General features: G+C 42.8%; 1 protein-coding gene across 4 annotated transcripts in view; it reads left to right on the top strand.

Annotated features, from left to right (window-relative positions):
• The window catches only part of tle2a (TLE family member 2, transcriptional corepressor a), a 45,495-nt gene that overhangs the window by 26,410 nt on the left and 6,527 nt on the right, over nucleotides 1-12,558 (top strand). For 2 of the 4 annotated variants that reach the window (XM_067597090.1, XM_067597089.1), the window contains exons 3-10: nucleotides 2,956-3,019; nucleotides 6,163-6,207; nucleotides 8,776-8,838; nucleotides 9,271-9,375; nucleotides 9,852-10,065; nucleotides 10,473-10,489; nucleotides 11,403-11,498; nucleotides 12,168-12,212. In XM_067597090.1, the coding sequence (XP_067453191.1) occupies nucleotides 2,956-3,019; nucleotides 6,163-6,207; nucleotides 8,776-8,838; nucleotides 9,271-9,375; nucleotides 9,852-10,065; nucleotides 10,473-10,489; nucleotides 11,403-11,498; nucleotides 12,168-12,212 (649 nt within the window). The remainder of the gene's footprint in view (nucleotides 1-2,955; nucleotides 3,020-6,162; nucleotides 6,208-8,775; nucleotides 8,839-9,270; nucleotides 9,376-9,851; nucleotides 10,066-10,472; nucleotides 10,490-11,402; nucleotides 11,499-12,167; nucleotides 12,213-12,558) is intronic. The other 2 variants (XM_067597092.1, XM_067597091.1) reach the window with 2 other exon arrangements.

Here is a 12,558-nt window from a genome sequence, read left to right as displayed (position 1 = left end):
GACTAATTATTACAGGCAATCATTTCGACATGAAATACCCACTTCCTGCTCACCGCTCTCGTCCCCTCTTTCCCTCATTTCCCCCCCTCCCGCCCCCCCAACTCTTTTATGCTCCTACAGTCACATAATGGCGCACACATACACACACACACACACACACACACACACACACACACACTGTAATTTCATTCCTTGAAGTCCATTTTGTGTGGAATGGTTATTGCTTTCTGAGTGCGACCTTGGGGTCTTCCCTGTAAGCACAAGAAGTGTCCGTCTGCACACTGTGTGTGTGTGTGTGTGTGAGTGAGTGAGTGAGTGTGTGTACTTGTGTACACATTTGCTATGCAACCTTGTAATGCAATTGTGCAGAGGGCAGATTTCATGGGTAGAGACACTGGTTTTTCTCTCCTTTTTTTTTGGTTCTTGACAATGTTTAGTGTATTTACCTGCATAGCTGACTTCATTCATATGCTTCAAGGTGGTTTTGTGTTGTGTGTTTTGTGAATGTGACATGCTGGAATTAGGGCTGCAACCAGCAATTATTTTCATTATTGATTAATCTATAAGTTATTGTTTTGATGAAATGATTGAGGTTTGGTCTATGGAATATCAGGGAATATTTTTGTTTTGTTCAAATAGTTCAGGACCCAATGATATTTGACTGAGGGAAGCAGCAGATCATCACAATGGAGAAGTCAAAACGGGCACATTTTTGGTATTTTTGCTTGATAAAGAACTTAAACGATTATCGATTATCAAAATTGTTGCAGATTGGGGTTTTTTGTTGATCAACTAATCAATTAGTCGATGAACTGTTTCAGCTACAGATCTTTCTATTAGAAAGCACGCATCCTTGAACCGTTAGTTGTCATTAATCATCAAGTGGAAATGATTAGTCTATGAACTGATCAATCTACAAGAAATAATTGACAACAATTGTTTTTTAATGTATTTTTTGAGAGATAACAGGAAATGAGGGGAGAGAGACAGGTGGGAACAACATGCAACAAGAGCTCCAGCTGGACTCACACAGGGGAAACTGCTGTTCATGGTTGGCACCTTAAACCTCTAGGCCACCAGGGTGCCCCAACTGTTTTTAATTTTAACTTTTTAATGTTCTCAAATGTGAGATTTGCTACTTTTCTCTGCCTTGTATAAACTGAATCTTTGGTGTTTTGGGAATGTTTGTTGGACAAAAAAGCAAGCACTTCACACACACCCTCTAGTAAAGTTTTATGGGCTTTGTCACTATTTTTCAACATTTTATATCATTGTTAAAAACAAGAATCAACAGATTAGTTGCTAAAGAAAATCTTAAGTTACAGTCCGAATCACAGAAATGTATTTTAAATGCAGGAATTCCACACCAAACACTCATATTTGCACAGATAGATAACTGTCTCTATCTTTACTTCACTTACGTATGTGCATGCATGCGTGTCTGGTCGTGGCTCTGCTTCTCCAAGCTCATCCTAAGTTTATGTCATGATGAACACACTCACAGCCATATACACAGACACACATACACACACACACACACACGCACGACAGTCGCATTAGTCCTCAGCCCAGCTGTGAGTGACTTCTGCCGAGAGGCAATTCCACTGTAATAAAATCTATAGGGTGGTGGGTGGGTAGGGGGGTTTAATCCTCACTACTCTCCCTCCACCACCACCACCACCACCACCCTTTCCCACCCTCCATCCCGCTTCTCTTCCTCTCCTCCCTCGTCCCTCTTCTCCTCAACTGGCTGGCAATGATAAATGAGTCAATTATGTGTGTGTGTGCACGCGGAGCTGGAGAAGGCGAGCGGATGGGGCCGTTATTACCTGTTGCGGCTGGGGGTAATGTTGCGGTATTAATCATATTCTAATTTTCCTCCGCCAAACGACCCTCTCACCACACCACCACCCTCCCCAACCCCCCCACCCCCCGCCCCCCTATCAATATATCTGCCGCCCGCAAACAAGTCGGCATAAAATGCCGAGGGCCCAAATATACTACCTCTCTGGGGAGGGAGGGAAGGGGTAGGAGGGAGGGCAGAGTGTATTTCTGTGTGTGTGTGAGAGAGAGAGAGAGAGAGAGAGGGAGAGAGAGTTGCAGAGGTAACAAGGGAGGTGTTTGTGTGCTTTGACCTGTTACACAAACACATTTAGAGATGGAAATGTGTGTGTGTGTGCAAATCCAGCCATTGGCGTTATCCAATTTTAGAGGACGCCTGAGACTGGTTTGGGTGTGTAGAGAGACAGGCAGACACAGAGGAGAGACAGAAATATAGGACACATGGGAGAGGTGTTTGGCTGCTATCATCTCAGAGATGTGTGTGTGTGTGTTTGTGTGAGAGAGAGAGAGACAGAGAGAGAGAGAGAGAGTCTCCATGCAAGGCCTGGTGGTAGCTGTGTGACTCATGGATCTAAACGTAGAAAGAGAGGAGTGATTGTTTAAACAGAATAAAGCAGAGTTTTTACATTTTCAGATAGAATCGGCACTTTTGACCCACTTAAAGCAGATGCTTCGACTTCAGTGAAACTTGCCAAAGTGCACTGTTGAATGTGAAAGAAGGGGTATCGGTTAGACAGGCAGATGGGCTGGCTGATAATTGGGGAAGCAACAAAATGAGGAGGAGTGAGAGGACACATGGATAGATTGAAAATTGTCCAGAGAGAGAGAGAGAGAGAGAGAGAGAAAGAGAGAGACACCTTGGATGTGCCTGCCTGCAGTCTTGGCTGGATTTCAGGCTCCAAGCGTGACTTTGTCTATTTCTGCTCTGCTCTGAGGTGATAATGGGCTGTCAGCACCCCAGTCACCCTGTTCCCTCCTCCCCCACTGAGTGTGAGAGAGGCAGAGAGAGAGGATGAAAGAGAGTGAGTGAGTGAGTAATTTGTTGTCATGTTGTTAATTCATGGTGTATTTTTATATGGAGTACAATGTTTTAAACTCTTCTCTCTGTTGCAGTTTGAAACTGGAATGTGAGAAACTGGCCACAGAGAAGACTGAGATCCAGAGACACTACGTTATGGTAAGAGACACACACACACACACACAGAGCCCATGCCTCTCCGCATTCACCCACAGCAAGTGCATTGCCAAGTTCGCTGAATCCCTTTCATCTGTTAACAGCTGCCAAACAACACCCACCAAAAACCACACACAAGACCACACACACACACACATTACCATACACACACATTATAGAGCTTATGAATAAACAGCATTTACACGGGTGTGCAATCTTTTGCCTGTGTTTGCAAGTGTTTCTTTTGGTGTCAGAGATATGTACTCCTGCGCTGTGTGTCCACGTCCGTCCAGAGCTGTTTATCATCTTTTTTTTAATTCTTTGATCACATTGTTTTTGAATGAAAATATCGACTGTTTCATTCAAGTTCCTGTGTGGCTGCTTATGTTCAGAGAATATTTAACATATGAGAGCTTTGTTTCTTTTGCTAAACAGAAAAAATGGTTTATTGAAAAATCTGTTTATAGTTCTAAAAGTAGGTTTTAAAAAAATGCATCATTTTGGGTTTGGTACCAAAACTGAGTAGTGTTAAGTTTTGAAATAATGCCCAACTATGTGTGTCTGTGCTGTAATGTGTCTGTCTGATATTAATTCAAGCCTAAACAGATAATTTAAATATTAAATATAAAAGAAAGAGTTTAATATTTTATTTAAATGTATATGATACACTATGTGAGTTATATTGCTGGTTGTTAATGTCAAAAAGTTAAGAATCTGATGTAGTTTTAATACCAAGAATAATGATTAAATATATGTTTAATTGAGCCCAGTAGGAATCAAATCTTGAACCCTGGCACAGTTGTTGCAGAACTCTACCAGAGCTGATACCATTAGTCAATTTATTGATTAGTTGAATGACCAAAAAATTGCAACAGTTAAGCCAAAAAGCCAAAAAATGTACTTGTTTCAGCTTCTTGAATGTGAATTTTGTTATTTTAAGTTAGACTGTTGGTTGTACAAAACAAGAAATTTTAATGTTATCTCGGGAAGTTCTGATGGTATTTTTTTATTATTCTATAACATATTGTAGATTAATTGATGATCAAAGTTGTTGCTGGTAGCAGCTCTGTACCCTACCCAGTGACCAATGCTGACTTCTTCTTATTTTATTACTGTGTCACTGGTTGTTATCTCCTCCCACTCTGCTCAGTTAGTGGTTTGTGTGATCACATGCTGTGTTCTCTGATCCTGCTGCTTCATTCGCTCACTATCAGTAGGTATTCCTCAAAGTTTGAAGTTTTTGCATCTCATCGCTGAGGACAGAAGTCACAGAACTAAGCATGTGACCACATGGTTTATGGTTTGAATCCGAGAATGATTTCTGAGAATCTGGGCAGAGAAACAAATGAAGCATGCTCACCTTTCTTCTCAGCAGATAGCTCTGTTCATCTAAAGTCGTGCCATTCCGAGGCAGCGCTCTGTGAATATTTGGGGCAGTGTGATTGTAAAGGATACGTGATCAGCAGATCTTTTGTCTGGGTAAAGGAAAGGCTAAAACTCTTTGTCTTTCTTTTGTTTTTAAGCCTGCAAACCTCCAGCCTTGATTTACCTGTGATCAGAGCCACACACAACCACAGCTGACTGAGTGTAGGCTGCCCAGATCCCACTGTGCCAAAAAAAGAGCTATGTGGCAATCTTGGCACAGAGTGGGGACTTGTGGGGGGATTGAAGTTTTAGTGACGGGGAGGGGGGTAGCTGGCATTGAGCACAGGCCAGGTCTCCTTTCCTGGCTGATGATTTGGGGGAGTTTGGATGTTGCTAAGCAACAGGCGAAACTTGGCACACCAACTGCCAAGCAGAGCTGCCAGCTGCCAGGAAAGGCGTCTTTTATGGAGGCACACAGACAAACATACACAGAGAGAGGAGCACACGTACCGAAAACACGCACATAGATACACACACACAGTTGCACTTGTGCTACAGACACACACACACACACACACACACACACATGCATGCTAACTGCCAGGAAAGATGTCTAGAGAGAGAGGACCCCTGCCATCTTCTCTCTCATCCTGCCAGGATGTTCTGGCTGCCCAACTGCCAATCTCCTCTCTCCACAACCAGCCACGCTGAAAAGCAAATGTCAGGCTGTCACTTTTCGAGGCATCTGACTTTAAAATGCTTTCCTTTTCGTCCACCTCTGAAGTTAGAGAGAGACAGAGCGGAAGAGAGAGACCCTCACCTGTCTCTTTCTATGGCATTCATCTCCTCCTGCGTTTCCTCACAGCTCCTTGTACTTTCGGATAAAAGCCAGGGTCAAATAGCTCACATTAGACATGATTATTGCAATAGTCTGTCACCTTCTTCTGCCAAGCGACAATTTCCCCGCCTCGCTACTGGATTTTGGCTTCCGAATCTCGCCTCAGGGTCATTTTTTGTGTCATTGACTTTCAGCAGAGTCAAGGTGGAATTAGTGGCAATGTGCTTTTAGGGACAAATGGAAACTTCAGAGTGCACATGCTCGGGTTGGCATCGTCTGAAACAAAAATTTTTCTTTTGGAGTTTTTTTTTTTTTTTTTTTTTAATTGAATTTTCTTATAAAAACAAGTTACCAGTTTATGTAAATATGACTTAACTTGCAAGTAATGGCTGGAATATTTGAAGTCAACAAATTTGTCATCGGTTCTAGTCTCAAACTTTTTATGTGTTCAGCAAAAGACAATTATGTTGTCATTTGTATCACTTCTGATTTTTATATTTGTGCAGATGAAACAAAGTCGACAGTTTAACTTCATCAGTTTAAGCTTTTGGGATATAAATGACTCCAACAGTTATAGCAGATGAAGAATAATGTGTAGCAAATTCAATATGTCATTTTGAGACTCATCAGGTCTGATGATTCAACTTAAAATTTCCTATTTTGTAAGGAAATGATTGCCGAAGTTGTAATAAGGTGTGTTTTATGTACAGTATTTATTGAGTTAGTATTAATAATGCATAACCAGCCAGTTATTATTCAGTCTTTTACAATGTACAAGTTTGTAGATATTCATATTCCTACTTTACACAGGAAATATTCAAATTATTATTAAATAAAGCCTTCTAGCTTCACCTACTGCACACTTTAAAGCTGACTGGCTGTCAGTCTCATATATTTGTTTGTGTACCATCATGTATATTAACTGATGTTCTCTGTGTTTCAGTATTATGAGATGTCCTACGGCCTTAACATTGAAATGCACAAACAGGTGAGTGAACTTGAGCCCTCTCTCTCTCTCTGTGTATTTTCATTCATTTCATATTGTCTCTCGCCCCCTCTCTCAGCACTCCTGCCTCCTAAAGCTTTGCATTATTCTCTTGCATTATTATCCCTGCCTCCTTTCTTTTGCCCCATTCAGTCTCTCTCTCTCTCTCTCTCTCTCTCTCTCTCTCTCTCTCTCTCTCTCTTTCTCTTTCTCTTTCACTCTACCACTGTAATGTCAATCCTCTCTCTGATGGACCTATATAGGGGCGTTATGCTGTGGGGGCGTTAATAGGATCCACAAACAGAATTCATTTCTCCACCACAGACACACAGATGAGAATACTCTGCCCTTCCCCGAGCTCCCAGAACAGCCTCTCCTCTCACCCGTCATAAATCCCTGTCTGTTACCGCTCCATCCCTCCATTTATCCATCCATCCCTCCCACTCCTGCCCTGCTTCTCTGCCCCCTATCCCTCTTTTCTCCTTTTCCCTTCAATTGCTGTCTTACTTTGTCTTTTTTAACGCTTCTCTCTCTTAATCTCCATTTCTTCACATTCACTGTCTCCGTCCCCCTTTCTTTCCATTGATTTCTCTTTCTCTCTATATATCTCTTTTTTTTTTTTTTTTTGTACACCCTCCCTCCACCTCTGTCTCCTTACAGACATACAGTCCATGCTGAATTTCACTTTAAATCAGGTCACTGCCTTCTTGCCGTCTTCTTTCTTTCTGTCTTTCTTTTTCTTTTTCTTCTTTCTGTTCATTTCACCATCTCAGTCGCTCCGCTTTTGACGTGTCACTGCCACTCAACACCCCCCACCACCACCACCACCACATCCACATCCCCCAATCTCGATTTTCCTCCCCCGCCTTCCTTCTGTTTCTTCTTTCTGTCAATTTCTCCTCTCCCTCCCACATTCTTGGTTCATTGTCTGTCATTTCCTCAACCCAATCTGCCCTTTTCCTCCTCTCCTTCCTCTGCCTCTTCATTTCATTTCCCCTCTCCCATTTTGTCCTCCTCTCTTTATCCTCTTTTCTCTCGATTGCTCATGTTCTCTCTCTCTCTCTCTCCCTCTCTCTGTCTGTCTCTCTCTCCTGAAGATGTCATTTAGTAGTTGGAGTTCTCTAACAAGAAATCATTGTCTCCCTTGGGGTGGGGGTGATGGATTCAGAGGATGGAAGGAAAGAGGGAGGGGAGGAGGGGGAGCACGCCGCCTGGCTGAAAAATGGAGAGTGGAGGGAGGGAGGGAGGGAGGGAGGGATGTGGGCAAGCAAGAGGAATGAGAGAGAGAGAGAAAGAGTGCATGAGAGAGGAAGAACGAGAAAAAGGAGGTGGTGGAAGTTCAGTCCGGCATCAATAAATCACTTAAGAGAGAGAATGGGGTGGGGAAGTGTGTGTGTGTGTATACAAACACGCACACACATACACACACGCGCTCATGAATTCTCACACATGTGAGCACGCGCACACACACAGCAAAGTCTAGCTGTCAACAAGACAAACAGCCTGCAGCCATAATGATGTTGTCATGATCTCTGCATGCATATCATTACTGGCCCTAACGGCCTTGTTGAGCCTGCCGCTAAACGTGTGTGTGTGTGTGTGCGCGCGTTAGACATCACATGTCAGAGCGTGTAACACTGATTACTGCACTAATAGAGGGAAGGGAGAAATGGAAAGAGCGATAAATGGAGTGAGATGGAAAGAAAGATGAAGAGGAGGAGAGAGGGATGGAAAGAGAGATGATGAAGAGGGGGAGGGAGGGAGGGAGGGAGGAAGAGTTGGCTGTTGGCTGTGTAGTAGAGCAGATCGAGACAGACACACACCCACAGCAAGAATCACTGACCCCCAGCAGGAAACACACACAACACCCAAGCATGCAGAATGCAAACACACACACGGACAGACACGCAAGGACACATCAGAAACACACGCACACACACACACACGTTGTCCTTGGTCACTTATGGGGACGTTACATAGACTTACATTCATTTCCCGGAGACTTTAACCTTAACCACTACTTGCCTAACAGTAACCCTAACCTAAGCTTAACCTAACTGTAACCTTAACCACTGACCCAAAAATCAGCATTTTACCAATTGGGTTTTTGTCCCCAGTAGGACAAGCCGTCCAATTGATCTTAAGTCTGAAATTTGTCCCCAAAAGTAGCCTATGAGAGAGCCACACACACACACACACACACACACACTCTCTCTCTGTGTGGGCTGACTGTGGCCACAGCAGATGCTGTCCATGAATATTTTAGCCAAACTCCCTGGCAGAGTTTCCATATGCATGGACCAGATGTAAGCAGCTGAAATATTTACCACACTGGCCCTGGGAGAAGCAGGCCACAGCCACGCTCTGTGTGTGTGTGTGTGTGTGTGTATGTGTGTGTGTGTGTGTGTGTGTGTAACCTTTTTATGAGTGTGTGTGTTTTCTTTTTGTTCATGCTCAATCTTGGCTCTGCAAGTATTTCTCTGTGCGTGCGTGCGTGTGTGTGTGCGTGTGTGTGTTTATTCATCAAAGTGACAGTATCTTTTTTTTTTTTTTTTTTTTTTCTTCTTTCAGACGGAGATTGCCAAACGGTTGAACGTGATCTGTGCTCAGCTCATCCCATTCCTGTCACAGGAGGTGGGACACACAAACACACACACAAACACACACATGCACATTCTGTACTACATGCATGCCTTTCTGTCTCCTGTCCTACAGCAGCTGACACAGAAGGTGTGCACATGCATACACAAAATAAGCAATAACTCACGCACACACATACACACACACACACACACACACACACACACAGCTGCAGATGGACAGAACTTCAAAGCACATTCATTTTCCTCGATGGCCAAACGATGCATTCACATGATTCCCAGAGCAAAAAAAAGACCAGAATTTCAAATATGCTGTTTGTGAAAGTAAAATTATTTTTTTATACTTATTAAGAAATGTCGCATGTAATTAATATTAATTCAGTTTACAGAAATAGAGTTTGAAACCAAAGTATAAATATGAGTCTGTATGAACCTGCCCTCACTGACCTCTTGGTTTGTTCCACAGCATCAACAGCAGGTGGTCCAGGCTATGGAGCGCGCCAAACAGGTGACCATGGGGGAGTTAAATGCTTCGATAGGGGTACGTGGGCTCCCCCCTCTGCCTCATAGCGTGTGTACCTTATCCTCCCATATTTTTATTTTTCCTCCTTTTCTTTTCTTTTTGAGGTATCCTTTAGCCCACTCTAAAATACATAGATTTTATTTTATTAATATTTAAAGAATGGATTTTTTTCTTTTTTATTCAAGTGTCCTTACTAGACACCTGAATAGCCCCAAAACTTCAAGCTTTAAATTATGGGTCTTAACAAATGTCCCAACAATATCTTAGCTCTCCATATTTGTAACTTTACCTCCCATTACGCTGATTTGGCTGCAGACCTACCCCTCTTTAAGAGCCACTGCCCTGACCTCTGCATTTCTCCTCTCGTGCACAATCGCAGCACTCAGATCCCTTTCTTTCCCTCCTTCTTTTCTCCTCTTGATCTCTTCCTGTTAAGCCACTTCCTATAGTGCTTGTAAGTCACCCAAATCTCTCTTTCTTCTGTCTCCTTGCTCTTTTTCCTCTTCTGTTCTTCCTCTCTACAGCAGCAGCTTCAGGCCCAGCACCTCTCCCAGCATGCCCAGGGTTTGCCAGTGGGCCCACACCCATCAGGACTGCCCCACCCCGGCCTGGCACTTGGCGGAGGGTCCGGCCTGCTGGCCCTCTCCGGCGCTTTGGGGGCTCAGCTGGCTGCCAAGGATGAGAGAGCGCACCTAGAGGCAGCAGCAGCCGCCGCTGCTGCTGCAGAACACCACAGAGGTACAGGAACACTTTAAAATGGTGCATGTTTGCTTATTTTGGTCCTCAGAGCAAAAAGTGTAAAACTCTAGATGAGTTTAGGGCCGGGACAAGAACTGGATTTGATTCTTGGAGATGGAAGCGTCAAGCTGAGGTGGGAGTAGAGTAAACACCAGAGCTTGGCTCGATGGATTCTGATGATTGGCTTTGCTTTTGGGTTTTTGGCAGGGCACAGGAGTGTTGCTGATAATAACACTCCTCAGGGATATTTTTCCACTGAGTCATCAACTGTAGAGTGATGTAAAGTGATGGGATTCTGTTTCATTTGTGTGTGTGTGTGTGTGCGCGCGCGTGTGTGTGTCCTTATCTGCCTTCGCTGTCCTGTGGCCCGGTATCTCGATGCGTTGGGTGCTTCTGCTTGGAAACAGATCGTGAAGCAGGACCAGTGAGTAAAAATTACACTGTATTCATTTTCATACATACATACATGCTGGGAGTCATTTCTTTAATTTCATACATTTCAAAATTTAGTGTCGAACATGAGCAGGAAATCCTTGCCCAAAAAAAAAGTAAAAAAAATAATGATAATATAATTAATGTCAATTCAGTTTCTAGTCCTTTTTTTCTGATTTGCACTGCTTGTCCACTTGTAGAATTATTTACAACATGCTTTTTTCCCCACTGCATGTGCTTTTCTTAAACACAGCTGACATGTTATTAAGGTGCAACTTTGTGTTGTCCTGTCATACATGTTCATTGATTCTTTCAAAACTTTAGTCAGCTGTGGTTAGTTAAAAGTAGGCAGGTTTTGTCAAGTTTGACCCTCTGCTTTTGTTTTCAAATTTCTATTCATGCTTGCATTAAAAACATCTTATTGGCTTAAATTTGGCTTTCTTTGGCTGTTAGACAGCAAGATTAATCACTGATGCTGGACCACGGGTGATTTACGATTTAGTTGTCGACACAAAATGCTAAAATTGTGACAAAACTGGTTTTTAAAAAAAATGTGCATCAGTGCCAAAGCACGCTGAAACTGCTCCACAATCCTTTTTGCTGCTTTAAAGAAAACTTAAAGCCTTCTCTCTCTTCCTCTCACTCCTACAGTGAGCTGGACGATCGATGCAGGCTGATATTCTTTCACATTCATCTCTGCAGCTTATGAGTCTGACATGATTTATGCAGTCCCTCTCACCTCATTATCACCCTCTTCCTTCCTCTCTGCCCTCACTCCCTTTTCTTCACTCCTCTCTCCTTCCTTCCTCCTCCACCTCCCCTTTTACTCTTTGCCTCTCTCTCTCTCTCTCTCTCTTTTTTTTTTTTTTCCTTTCAATCTCCCCCTCTCCTCCCTCTCTCTGCAGAGCTCTCTGTCCAATGGGGATAAGGGTCGTGCAGCAGACTACCTCAGCAATGGCAAGAAGAGGAAAGCTGACGAGAAGGAGTTCATGACAGACTATGTGAGGATGCTTTCATAACACTGTTAAATGTTTAAGTAACTGAAGGGAAGTTTCCCCCAACACCAGTGCCAGTCCTCATCAGATTAGACCACTGGTGTCTGTATAGTAGCAGGCAAGCGGACTTCGGAGACCTGCTCTCTTTTTAGACACAAATTGAAATATTCACGCTCCCTGCTGTCATTACTGTACTAAAAAGTGGCATTTATCTATTGAAGTCATTGTGGAAGGGCAGATAAATTAAGTATTGTATGGGATTATTTTTAGAAGGAGATAAATGAGTTGTGGGTATTATGGTTTATGCATATTTTATTATCAAGTTCAGAATAATCGCTTTGTTCAAGAAGACCTGAAATGTAAAAAAAAAAAGAGCAATGCATGCAAAAAATCTAGAATATATAAATTAACCAAAATTCCAACCATAGCAGACAATGAAATATAAAGATAGAATATTTAATTTCCTCTATTTTTTTCACTTTAATAAATTATATATATATAAAATATGTATTCATTCATTCATTCAGATGTCTACCTTTGCAAAATAGCAGCCTTACGCACACACACACACACACACACTTCTGGTTCAAGTGTTTGTTGTATATTTCTACATGTGATCTACATACATCGGACAGCAGTGCACCATATCTAATCTCACTTTCTCTTCTCTCACAGGGCAGCGATGCGGATAAGAGTGATGATAATTTGGTGGTGGATGAGGTTAGTAGGCGGCCGCCGGCCTCTGTTGGCCTCACTTCACAGCTTTCATCTGCATACATCATGTAAACACAGCAGGACCATCTGAATAATAATAACAATACCCTCCTGTCCTCCTCCCACCTCGGCCTGCAACCCATTCACCAACATACAGTCATAAAGCACATGTGCGCATACTTGACTGCAATGAGGTCGGAAAGTACAGTCAACCAAAAATATTAGAGGATATGTTCACAGTCTTTCAAGTCTGTCTTAAAACAACAGTCAGGAGCCCAAATGAACATTGAAACAGGTTTTGCTCGCTGTAATGATTCGTTCTGCTCAAACTGACTGTTGGAAGATTCCCTCC

This window comes from Thunnus thynnus, chromosome 8, assembly GCF_963924715.1.
Source record: "Thunnus thynnus chromosome 8, fThuThy2.1, whole genome shotgun sequence".
NCBI lineage: Eukaryota > Metazoa > Chordata > Actinopteri > Scombriformes > Scombridae > Thunnus > Thunnus thynnus.
Note: the sequence above shows the minus strand (reverse complement) of the source record. Positions and strands in the feature narration are given on the sequence as shown.